The 13,224-nt window shown below is 44.7% G+C and overlaps 1 protein-coding gene across 2 annotated transcripts in view; it reads left to right on the forward strand.

The window, feature by feature from the left end:
- LOC138566330 (cyclic nucleotide-binding domain-containing protein 2-like) overlaps positions 1–13,224 on the forward strand; it is a 479,732-nt gene that overhangs the window by 308,543 nt on the left and 157,965 nt on the right. The window contains exon 7 of one of the 2 annotated variants that reach the window (XM_069643465.1): positions 46–129. The exons of the other annotated variant lie outside the window; for it this stretch is intronic. Coding sequence (XP_069499566.1) covers positions 46–129 — 84 coding nt within the window. The remainder of the gene's footprint in view (positions 1–45; positions 130–13,224) is intronic. 2 annotated transcript variants of the gene reach the window in all.

Here is a 13,224-nt window from a genome sequence, read left to right on the forward strand (position 1 = left end):
ATCCAAGTTAACAAGTACTGCAAATGTGTTCTTTACAATCTACAGGATAGAGAGATTTTAAGTGGAGACCGCTGGCGTTTCACTGTCATTATTCAAGAACCTGCTGAATTTTTGTGCATTGACCGAGAGGTAATCCTTTCCTCTGTTATAATTTGTATTTTGTAGTAGAATCTATAAGAGCAATGTTAAATACATTTATAAAACAGGTCTGAAATCCTAGACAATTGTAATGTGATCGATATTTGAAGCATAGATTCACCAAAAGATGCAGTTCTGGGTAACCTCTATTGAACACATTGGGTTGAAGCAGCTGTTATCAGTGGTACAATGTCAGTATGGAGAGGTTAGTACAGCTAAGTCATCTGTGGCTTGACTATCAGGGGGCATATGGGCATTTTACTTCTCACCAGCATGAAGAAAATCACACAACATATTTTCAGAAAAGGCACAGCCACATGGTTCCGTCATTGATAATTTGCTCCCAAAATATTATTCCTTAGTGTGACCTCATATTTTTCCTTTCTAATAATTTTGCTTTGTATTGTATGCATTTCTTGTAATGACGTCTTTTAATAATTACTTTTGTATTTAACTTCATTTTTTACTTTCACCCTTATGCACTCTTTTTCATTGTATTTTAGGGCTATTTGATGATGTTATTTTTTGTGCGTCTTTTTGTTATTTTCTGTCAGTGGAAAATGCCTTATCGTAACTATTCCCCTCATGTTACCTAGTACGACGACGTCATAGGACTGGGATGACACTGGGTGCCTGGTGCCACTATCTGCTCTGTGTTGCAGAGCCCGAGGGGTAAGCAGGAGATCTCCAGTTCTTTACCAGGCTCAGGGTAAAACATTACGCCTGGTCCCATAACAGTCTTTGAGTCTGCCAGCCTCAAAAACTCTCAAACATGCCATGACCTCGAATCCCTGAGTCATCTGCTCCTAGCAATCAAGGCTGGGAAAAAATGAAGGTCCAAGTGATGAAATGACTACTGCTGTGCAGGAGTACAGGGATGAATAGTGAATAAAACTCCTACTCAGTCCTACACTACTACTAAACCAGCAGTGAGAGATGTTAAACGGCAAGCCCAACAGTTATATCTCCTTTGCCTCTTTCGGTAACGCAGGGTCAGGGCAGGCTATACACTTTATGAGGGATGTGAGATGGCAAAGAAACAAACCGAATAATAAACCTAACATCAATAGTTGCGGCGTACCAACATAAAAGCTAAAGCATGGCCAACAGAAGCTTTATGAACATACGATACTTCAAAATACACAAAACTAATATAAAAACGTCTGTCCCAGCCCTTTAAGGGAAAACACAGAGAATGCAGAGTATGGAATAAGGTGTCACTGAGAGTTTAAAGACTGAGGTTTACATGCAATGATTTCAGCAGCAATTGCCAAAGTTACTGATAATGTTTTTCAAAAAGGTAGCGAGTGGGCTCTTACAAGTCACCTGGTCCCTTTAGAAAAAGGTCAGAGGGGCCGAACCCCTATCAATACCTAAATTGTTGCTTTGAGGGTGTTTGGGCTTGAATCAGGCACTTTTGGCACTTGGCCAGGTTTGAGTTGGTGGGGTTGGGGCGTAGACATGGTGCGGTTCAGCAGCAGCGACAGTATGCAGGTAAAAAGATGAAATGGCAATTGGTGACAGGTCGGTGGTGATGGAAGACTCACAAGCCTCAGATGCTGAGAAGCGACAACTAGCCTTTGGTGGCGAGCAGACTAAACTGGCTCAACCCGGCAGTGGGTTCAGCTTGGAGTCCATAGAAGCAGGTAAATATTCAGGCAGTGTTGAGTTGGGGATGCTTGAAGTCTCAGCAGGTCTCCGATGTGGAGACAGCAGAGCTCCAGCACTGAGAGAAACTCTGAGATGTGTGACATGGTAACGGTTCAAAATTACTCTTCCAATTCTCTTGCATTAGCTTCGATGGGGTCAAAGGTGCCCAAACTAGTGTGAAATTGGTAATTTTCTTGGTTGTTTTGTTGCTGGGGCACTTGTGCACCTCCATCCAAGAAGGTTTTAGAGTGCATTTTCAGGGTTCTGTCTTCTACAGTGGGCAGGTTCCTGGGGACTAGTGGGCCTTGTCCAGCCAGCAGCTCATCTCAAATATTCCTGTTGGGATAATTAGAAGGAAGATGTTGCATCTTCCTTGGTAATCTTGCTCTTCACCTCTATGGCAGAGGACATTGAAATAGACTGTAATCTCATCCAGGTTCCAGATGAATCCTTCAAGTGCCCCAACTAAGGGGAGGGTCCCCTTTGATCCCCCCTCAGAGGCATAAGGCTACATTGGATTGGTTTCCTTTTAGCCTTCTGTAAAAGGTTGACTACTGACTGCTGTTTCAGAATCTTCTAGCCCAGTGATGTCAAACCCAGAGTGATTCTTCTGCAGACAATGCGAATGGGGACAGGAAGTGTGGTCTAGCACCTTGAAGCATCTCTTGTGCTAGATGGTATTACCAATAAAGACCTCAGACCAAATAACCTGACAGACTTAAAGAATATGGCAACAAACTACTTCATTCTCAATTCAATATAGCAGAGTAAACTGGCAGACATTGGACTGATCTATGCACACTCACCGACAAAGTTGATTAGACAGAGGTCTTATACACGAATATGCGTTATCTATGACATTTTTTACGTGGCAAACTATAAAACCTATTGACGGGAGGGATTGGTTAGGGGAAGATATCTACTTATAGAATACATATGGGTTAGTACACAATTAGCTGTCTCTTATCTGAAAAGACATGCCTTGAACCACCTCTAAATACGTAGAATACTAATTATAGCACACAAAATGCAGCGGACTGGTCTATGCAACATTTTATAGCAGATTTCCCCATAGACCCACTGATTGGTTGACATCCCCGCCCAACCGTTGAATTTCTGCTCAGCTAGCAGCACGCAAGCGAAACGAAATCCAGGTGCTTGAGTTACATCAGATTACTCCCCACTTTCCCAATTAGTCCATCATCTCTCATCAGTTCAGCCATAAGCCAACGTTTACCATCTGTAGTTGACCTTGTAGCCTTCTATCTGTTTGTTCTGGGCCATTCAAGGGAGTGCAGGCACATCACAATCTTCATCCAAAAGCATAATGAATTTCCCTTGTTTTCAACTTCTGAATCATTTGTGAAGAGACCACAAATGTGTTCATTTTGACCTCTTATTTATTGCTATTTAATAAATTATGCTAGCTGTCATTGCTCCTTCTGGCCTCTAGAGACTTGCCCACCCCACCTTGTATAGAATATAAACACTTTAATTGTCCAATACTTGGCTCTTGTAAATGTTTTCTTCTTCTCTAATCTAAGAGAAATATGTCTCACGTCCATGACTTATCCATCTGCCTCTTTGTGCTTTGCAGCTATTCCTTAAAAATAGCATTTTTGATACATAGACTCCACTTTGTTCAGCACACAAAGCTTTTTTCCAAAGTCTCTTGACTCTGCACCCCTCGTCTATTTCCTATCGTGGCCGTTATTGTCACATTATATTTTCCCCTATGGCAAGCTTCTATATGTCTCATCTACCTTGCGTTGCTGCGTATTTACACTTATTGATCAGCAAGGTACTTTGTCTATGTTTCTCTTGTCACTTCAGAAAGGTCATCAATCTTAAGTATTTTCATATAGGTTCAGTATGTCTTTGCACATCTTCTTCATGACATCACATGTCAGATTTCGCTCAGCACTCCATGATGTCCAATGGTGCGTGCTAACATCCTTCCTCTCGATATACTTCCACCCTCTCAGTGTGAGGATACATTCAATGTGGTTGTCTGAGTGCATATCATCTCTCATACACTCGATGCAGTATAGGCACAACACATGGAGTCCAATATAGGGCTTTTCTCCTGCTGTTATAATATGATGGTGGGAAGGGGGCGGGAGTTAGGGAAAGTGAATCCAACTTCTCCTCTCATCTTCTGCTTACTTCAAAGGGTCTCTGTTATTTAACAATCTGGTGTGACTTCCCTTGGCCTGGCTGAGTCTGTCCTTTGAAGCACTGGAACTCTCCATGCCGTCTGGGGGCAGTTTTTGCCTTTCTGGGAGGTGAAACATCTTTCACAGGGAAAAAGAAAGTTTTTTTCGCACAAATGGTTTGTTTTTGGCATAAATGTGTCTATGTTTCTCTTGTCACTTCAGAAACGTCATCGCTCTTAAGTATTTTCATATCGGCTCAGTATGTCTTTGCACATCTTCTTCATGACATCACATGTCAGATTTCGCTCAGCACTCCATGATGTCCAATGGTGCGTGCTAACATCCTTCCTCTCGATATACTTCCACCCTCTCAGTGTGAGGATACATTCAATATGGTTGTCTGAGTGCATATCATCTCTCATACACTCGATGCAGTATAGGCACAACACATGGAGTCCAATATAGGGCTTTTATCCTGCTGTTATAATATGATGGTGGGATGGGGGCGGGAGTTAGGGAAAGTGAATCCAACTTCTCCTCTCCTCTTCTGCTTACTTCAAAGGGTCTCTGTTAATTAACAATCTGGTGTGACTTCCCTTGGCGTGGCTGAGTCTGTCCTTTGAAGCACTGGAACTCTCCATGCCTTCTGGGGGCAGTTTTTGCCTTTCTGGGAGGTGAAACATCTTTCACAGGGAAAAAGAAAGTTTTTTTCGCACAAATGGTTTGTTTTTGGCATAAATGTGTCCCTAAGAGTGAATACACAGGTTCCCTTGACCAGGAAGGTCACAAGTAGCCAAGCTGATAATAAAAAGACATCAATAGGTTTTTGGCAAATTTAATTATCGAGTTCTAGAGATTACCATGTCGTAACCAGATATTTAGATTTTCATCTGCCACCGGAACCTGGGGCCCACAATTATATAATTTAATTGAGGCTCAGAATTCCCCTTAAAGGCAGATCCTGACATAACTTTTGGTTCCATACAAAAACCTGAGGTCTCCAAAGATTTATTCACAGGCATAGGAAAAGGTGGAAATCCAAAAACAACACAAAAAGAGTCTCCCATGCCACATTAGATTTAATTCACTATAATGTTGACCCGACAATTCTTTGTTTGATTTCAAAATACATTTTATTTGGTCATTTTCGAACTAATATTGTATTGTATTGTATTTATTATTTATATAGCGCTTTCATCCAAAGTGGTTTACATTATAACAACAGAATACATAGAACATTATAACCAAGAAGCAATTGACAATGAATCAAAACAATAAAAACAGTAAGCAGAGCAATTCATCAGTGAGGGTGGAGGGGCTAGGAGAGTAGGGGAAGGGGAGGGGGTGAAGAAGGGCTATGAGGGTGAAGTGAGGGTGGATAGGGGGAGAGGGGGAGGGAGGAGAGGATCTTATGGGGGGGTCGAGGGAAGGGGAGAGGATGAGAGGAGGGGAAGGTTTCAAGGCGGGGAATGGAGAAGAAGAGATTCCAGGGAAGTGCGAAAGGAGGATAAGGTAGGTGTGGAGCCGATCGAGAGAGGTAAGGAGTTCCAGTGGAGGGGGGCTAGGAGCTGAAAGAAGCGGAAATGGGTGGAGGCACATGGGGAAGGGGGAACAGTGAGAAGGAAGTGGTCGGCTGAACGGAGGGGGCGGGAGGGATTATAGAAAGAGAGGAGAGAGGAGAGATAAGGGGGAGCCAAGTCATGGAGAGATTTAAAGGCTAGACAGAGGAAATTAAATTTAAGTTGGGAGTGAAAGGGAAGCCAGCCAAGAGAGGAGAGCGAAGAAGAAATGGCGTCATGCGGGGCAAGGAGACAGAGGGTACAGATAGCTGAGTGGTATACAGATTTGAGAGGAGCAAGATGAGAAGCTGGTAGTCCAAAGAGTAGGGAGGAGCAGTAGAAGAGGCGAGAGAAGATAAGGGAGGAGATTAGAAGTTTTGTTGCATGGAAGGTGAGAGAGGAACGGACCTTGCGAATATTGAAGAGGTGGTAGCGACAGGCGCGAGAGGTAAGAGAAATATGGTGGGCTAGGGAGAGGGAAGAGTCAAAGTGAATGCCTAGATTGTGAGCGTGGGCAGAGATAGGAAGATTGGAGGGGGGAAAGTGAATGAAAGGTGGAGGAGAAGGAGGGGGAAGAGTATTGGAGGGAAAGAACAGGACTTCAGTCTTATCAGTGTTGAGAGAAAGAAAACGGGATGACATTCAGTTTTTAATGGCAGTAAGACAGGAAGAGAGTTTAAGGTGGAGATCAGAAGAGAAGGAAGAGAAAGAGAGGAAGAGTTGGGTGTCATCAGCATAGAAATGGTGGTACAGAATGAAGAGATAACAGGGGCAAGGAGAGAGGTGTAGAGAGAGAATAGGAAAGACAATAATGAAAACAACAGATAATACAAGAACAATGTCATATGTGACCACCATACAATAATTCATATGTCATATATTTTCATCACTCAAAAATTTGAGAACATACTCTCACATTAATCCATTCATCCTACCACATAACCTCACTTACATGCAAACGTGCAAAAGTAGCACAAGTAGTGTGCAAAAAACAATAGTTATGTGTGCAAACGATGCAGATACAGTACAAATGATTTACAATGATTCCAATCTGATGACTGCAAATAACCAGTCTACAGTACGTAAGTGCAGAAATGCAAAGACTCAAAAGTGTCTACTGAATTTCATAAACCAATCACGCAGGTGGCGCAGATTAAAGCTGGTCACTCTGGCTACAATAAATCTCAGATCTTCTTGACTTGGCATCCAATTATTAGTTGGTCTATTAGAGTTTCGGCTGCATAGCTCTAAGTGTGTCAACAAGCCCAGCCTTCTTCAGGGCAGAAAAATTCAGTTTAGAGTGAGGGTGATGAACACAGCGTGAATCAATAGCGAGACCGATGTTAGAATCTCGTTCCCATATCTCATGGCTGATATGAAGTAATTTATAATAGAATATGTTAAAATTGTGGAATAGAGCTCCATGAGTGGTCACATCCACGCGAGGCCACAATATGCCTGGGCGGGGCACAAACTGAGAGCAAGGGACCAGGACAGCGAAAGGCCTGTAGACAAAATATAAAAGAAACTGTTTTTGAAAGACATATAAAGAGGTACAGTGATAAAACAACCATCCTCCTTGCAAGTTGTCCTCTCTTCTAGGCGTGGTACTTGAAAATCGGGTGGCAGAAAACGGTGTCAGTTTAAGTTCAGTATAAACGGATGAACAAGTTCAATTTGTGATCTCACACCCCCTGGCTGCAAAAAGCACAGTAAGTGGAGGCTATTACTAACCCCATGGCTAGAATCTGGCACCAAAGTGTGTCCATTGATTCAGTTGTATAGCGTGTGCTTCTAGCTCTCTGCTCACCTATAACTGTACTCCAAAAAGCTAGCAGGCTGTCTGTCTGCGATGTAATCCACATTAGCCTTCTTGCTGTGTTGCCAAATGCAGTATCTCATTCAGGTTGGTCATTGCAATGATCTAGTGTACAGAAGGGCACAAAAAGGTGGACATGAAAATAGAATAGAGGCCAGTGAGCTGACATGCTACTGTACAGAGCTAGCTAATGGTGACCCTGTACCTACTATGCTGGCTGCCTGCAATGCTAAATGCAACAAAGTCTTACCTGCAGTGCCATGTTCTTTCCAACACCTGGTGGGCTGATAACTGTGGCTAATCTGCTGTCTGCACCATCCAGCAGGCTAAGTAGTACGATAAGTTGTACGCCCAAACCCCCAGTGTGTGGGTGTACAACAAATGCAATAAATAAAATACCAATGTTAAGCAATCCTACTATGTAACAAAGTACATCCTTCTAATTAAGTTTTCTCCTGCAAATATGTCGACATGTAACATCTAAGACTACAGTATACTTGTAATATTACACCGTGATACCCCAGGTTTTGGGCGTACAACAAATGCAATAAATAAATAAAATAAATAAATAAATAAAATAAGTGCCCCAAAAGGAAAGGATTACACAAACATATGAATTGATATTATTAAAGCTAGTTCTGAAGCCAGCAGGCTGCCAGCTCTACGTACATTGTATATGCTCTACGTACATCGTATACGCAAAGAGCACAAAACAAAACTGGTATACAGGTACTAAGGTTATCAAAGCTTACCTGCGGGAGCAGTCTGACATGCAGCAGGCAGCGTCACTCTGCTTCTCAAGTTACAGACGTGTCCCAGCCGTGTCCCAACTTTAAAGAGAGTCGTACGCTAGATGGGCACTGCGTGTGTCCAGCTACAGTGTCAAACGCTGCTCAACACATGCCCTTGTGGAAAAATACAACTCTGCCATGCCGGAGTAGAGAGTGGAAACCTAAATAGCAGGAATAAGAGTACAAGCCAAGAAGGCAAGTTGATGCTGTCAAGCGCCCGCTGCAGGGTGGCTTCCTCCCTATCACGCGGGTTTGGAGTCATTGGGCCTCATTCCGAGTCGGGCGGTAGGGGATACCGGGCACCGGCAAAGAGACCGGTTCCGGTAATCCCCTACCGCCCAATTCCAAGGTCCCCTAACGGAACCCGTAAGGGACGTGTGGTCTGGCCACACGTCCCTTACAGGTCCCCTTAGGGGACCAGGGCGCAAATAACGGGCTTGCCATTCGCGAGCCCGTTATTTGCGCCCTCCCCATTCCCATTGAGCCCTACGGGGGCTCAATGGGAATGGGGAATGGTTTGTTCAATGGGGACTTACCGGTCCCTCCAAGGTCGGAATGTACTGGTAAGTCCCCATTGACCAACACCGGTGCCGGACCCGTTGTTGGTGGCAGTCATGGCACAAATAGCGCCATGACTACCACCAATCTCGTAATGACCCCCATTGTGTTAATCAGCTGAAGAACAAGAGAGCTGGGCACAAGGGTGTGGATCTGACAAGATCGATTTGTGTGGTGGACTGTTTTAGAAGCATTGGCACATCAGTGTACCTGCTGATGCTCAGCTTCAAAATGGAGCATTGACCTGATGCGTTGCTAGGTGGTGCCTGAGGGGCCTATATCCCCGGGTCTCTTGGTTGTAGCACCGGATAGAAGTTCAGGTTCTAGAACCAAAAGGCTAGCAAGCGCCGAGTCCTGAGAGTTCCAACATTAACATAGCCCCGGATCTTTTCCAGACCTAGCAACACCCCCGGCCAGTGACACCTATGGCTGGCCTGGATATAGTCTAAATGCATATCCCGATTGAACAAGTGAAAGCTGTGGCCTATTATTAAGGGCATCATCAGCAATATGCTTAAGCAGAAGGCTAAGTGCTTATCTGGTCTGAGCCGACTGGTTTGAAAACATTGGCCCATCAAGAACATACTGACGCTTGGCTGTGAAGTGACACCCAGCATCCATTGCATCCCTTGCAGGACTAGAGCCCCCCTGTGATTGACCTAGCCATAGGCCAAATGAAAGACCCTATAAGGTGAGTAGAAGCTACAGCCCAACATTAAGGGCATAATCAGCAGTAAGCTTTGGTAGAAGGCTAAGTACTAATCTGGTCTGCGCTGAGTATCTGTTCAGACACTGGACGTATGAGAGGGCATAGTCTCTAGACAGAAAATGCCCATTATGTCTGGGATACATCAGCCCATGGTAGTTACCCAATGTAAGTCTTCGTTAAGGCCATATTCATGTGTCCCGAGCCTGGCAATCCACTCTAGGATGAGCCAGCTGCAGTCATCCGGCCCATGGTGTTGGGATACAAAGTGCTATACCAGAGGAGCAACAAGCGTTCCATTCCTTATTCTGCTGCAGTGTTCATTGATTCTCAGAGACTTTTCTTGTGGTCATGCCGATGTACAGTAACCCACATTTACATGTTATTACATAAATTGCATTGCAATTTGTGAAATTCTGAATTTCGCCATTGCAGAATTCCGTGGTCCTACACATGAGCCGACGCTTGCTGCAATTACCACACAGGTAATGGCCCTGCACTGGGTGCCTTTGTGCATTCCATGCTGCCACTATCGTGTATAACTTTTGGTTCCAACAGTTGCTGGAAGGAATGAACATGTAACGTTGTGACTGTCATTTCCAAACTTCAATGCAACTGCAGAGAGGTGTCAGTAGGCAAGCTCAGCAACGTCACATTTGTGCACTATTCTTTTTTTCTAGCATGGAAGACTATGAAAGGGGGCTGTCTGGTTAGTAGACCACACTTCCAGAGATAGAAAAACCCTGCATTATTTTATTAATAAAAAACAAAACAATTCAGGCCCTTTCACCCTTGCAGATGGCATTCCATCACATTCCCATAAAACAATTGGCACCTGAAGAGAAGTAAAGGAAGACTAATAGCCCACCAGTGCCCTGGCGAGAATATGTCATCGGGCCCACCCGTCTTGAACAGTACTTTAGCTACAAGACCCCCCTGCCCATTCATGTGATGATCCCTTCTAATGATCAAGAGGTCACAGGCTGCCATACTGAGAGATGTGTTTGTAATGCACGACCAGTCCTTCCTAAAATGCCAGTTCGCAACAGAGGTGGACTGCCTATTGACAAGGAAAGAAATGCTTTGGAATAACACGTTGGCTTTCAGCAGGTATTTGCCACAGGATTGATTTGAGTGGTAGCAATCTGCGATCAGTGAGCTTCCCAGCGTGACTGCATGGAAGGCAGACCATCACGAGAAAGTAAATGCTTACCCAGCAAAGAGACAAGAATGGAAGCTTCAAACGAGTGGTGGTCGGTCCGTGTATACTGCACAAGTATAACAAAGAGGGCGGTCCCAGGGGCCCTGAAAACACATATACAGGGATTAGATGCAGCTGGGTTTTCGTAGTTTGGCAGAAAGCCCATCAGTCATCAGGGTTGCATAATACAAAACAGTATCGGATTGTAGCCATGCAATTACGACATATCCATACTTGCCAACATGACGCGTTCCAATCTGTAGGTGCGTATCCTGGTTTTTTTCTTTGCATTCTGGGACTTATTGTAATTCTCTTTATCCTGCCCAACCTGGCTATCTTCTTCATAGCCTCCAAATCTGCCAAAATTCTGCAGCTCGACTGGCCACTGGGGCCCTCACACCTGGCCTATGCCATTCTTAAATCCCTGCATTGGCTGTCAGTAGCTTACCATGCCCAATTTAAGGCACTCTGCATTGTACATCGCGTCTTCCATAAGACTGGCCCCGAGTACCTGCAGGATAAATTCACCTGTTATGTCATCCCACACTACGCCGTTCTGCCACCGCACTGTGCATATCTGTCTCTCAGTTCAAGTGCTCCCGCATGGGAGGGACGCTCCTTCTCTGGCTCCGCGGCTCAGTTGTGGAACTCTCTTCGCCTATCCCTCTGAAGCATCCATGATCATTTGTCATTTAGGTGCACTGCTAAAACATTCTTGTTCTCTGCCTGATCATTCTCTTCGCCTCTTTCTGCATTTTTCAGTCCTGCCTTCAGCGCCATGATGCCTTAGCTGGTGTAGGTTTGTGCTTTATAACTGTATATAACATAACATAACATAACACATTATGCATAAAATCAAGCTCCATTCCTGTGTCAAAAAATAACTACATGCATGTAATGTCTTGGAGTTTAGGCCCACATCATACTGAATTCTGGTACTTCTGGGCCAGTACCTGTAAATGCAACAGTAATGTAAAATGGCATGTGCTAACAATGGCAGTGACGTACAGAGCATGATTGTGAACTCTGTTTCAGAAAATCTTTCTATAAAACAACAGTATTACGTAAGTAGTTCTGTGAGAAAAAAGGACAGTGAGTTATTTGCAGTAACAGAATGTTCAGGTATATACATTATTGTTGTACAGCAGAAGTAAAACATTTTCCTCGGCATGTCTGAGCACCATGTCAAGCCGATGGGGGGAAGGGCAGTTAAATTATGAACCTGGAGCCAAGCCCCGTTATGGGACTTTGTAGTCCATGTTTTATAAGGGGATATGGTTCCTGGTTTGTTGAAAGAGTTCTCAAATCTTACAACAGTCTCGTGTCTCACAAGTTGTCAGGAGGAATGGCTCCCTTCCCCTAATAATAAAGTTCCAAACAGTAATTTCTTGGTGGGCCAGGGAAATGTCGCCCTTTTCCTGACGTCCGGTCTGAGCTAGTCCGGGGGAATGACTCCATTCCCCAGGCCTTTTTGGACCTTACATCCGGTCCAGGTTACCAGGAGAATGACTCCCTTCTCCTGGTATCTTATCAGTTCCTTACAAACAGGGGGAATGACTCCCTTCCCCAAGTCATCTTTTCATTAGGCTTCACACCTACAACACCCAATTCTAAATGTTAGGAGGGTCCATGACCCTAACATCTCTTCTTCTTTGATCTGGCCCACTTGGTTCACTTCCCTGCCACGTACTGTCATGAGGAAGATGACTCATATCACATTCTTGCTTTGGGTCCCAGACCCTGATTTCTCTTCTTCTTTGAACTGGCCCACTTGGTTCACTTCCCTGCCAAGTACTGCCACGAGGAAGAGGACTCGTATTTTGCTTAGGGTCCCTGACCCTCGTTTGGCTGTCAGTTGGCTTATCTCTGCCTCTGACGTGAGGGACTCTCTCTCTCAAGTTCTCTTTGTGGCACTTGGGGTCCTCAACCCTTCCCTTGTGGTCTACAGGCTTTGTTCCACCACTACTATGAGGAGGAGAAGGTTTGTAGGCTTTCTACCCCTCCTGTGACACCCAAGCATTATGATTGCAAAGGGGCCTAGGGACAGTTGCATGAGCTCTCTTGGTAAACTGCCCTGTGTCCCCTCTGGGTCTCCTGTGCCACCCTTCACCTTGTTGGGGTTTTTGGCAAATAGCCGGGGCTTCCTGTGATGGTGGGTGTTTGGTTCATCATCTTGCTTTCCCTGTGGCTGTGCGACGGCGTTCCCGTCTGCCGTTTGTGTTCCTTCCTCCTCTTGAATCTGCTATGCACAGGTCTGCTCTTGCGGACCTCCCCGTCATCAGACATGGCAGAATGCTAGCGTCCTTGGAGCTCTCTCCCTCCCGATCAGCAACGCAGGTTTGAATCTCCTGCGTTCGGTGCTCAGCACACCTGCTGTCTTCTGTGGCTGCCCGTGACCAAGTGTTTACTCCATTGTCGATTTTTATACAATGTTGCCAGCAGTGTCTGGGTTCATTGAATAAGTCTTTCATCTCTTTCACAGTTTTCATCTTCATTGCTCTGTGGGACCAACTCGTCTCAGTACCTGGATTATCTAGCTTCCTGTTGTTCTTCTTCGTCTCAGTACTTCCAAGAACCTTGAGGTATTCTGCCTTGGAACAGTACATAGGTCTACTGTCTACAAAAGGGTTAGCAGAGGAAGGAGAG

Source organism: Ambystoma mexicanum, chromosome 2p (genome assembly GCF_040938575.1).
Source record: "Ambystoma mexicanum isolate Mex_15411 chromosome 2p, UKY_AmexF1_1, whole genome shotgun sequence".
NCBI lineage: Eukaryota > Metazoa > Chordata > Amphibia > Caudata > Ambystomatidae > Ambystoma > Ambystoma mexicanum.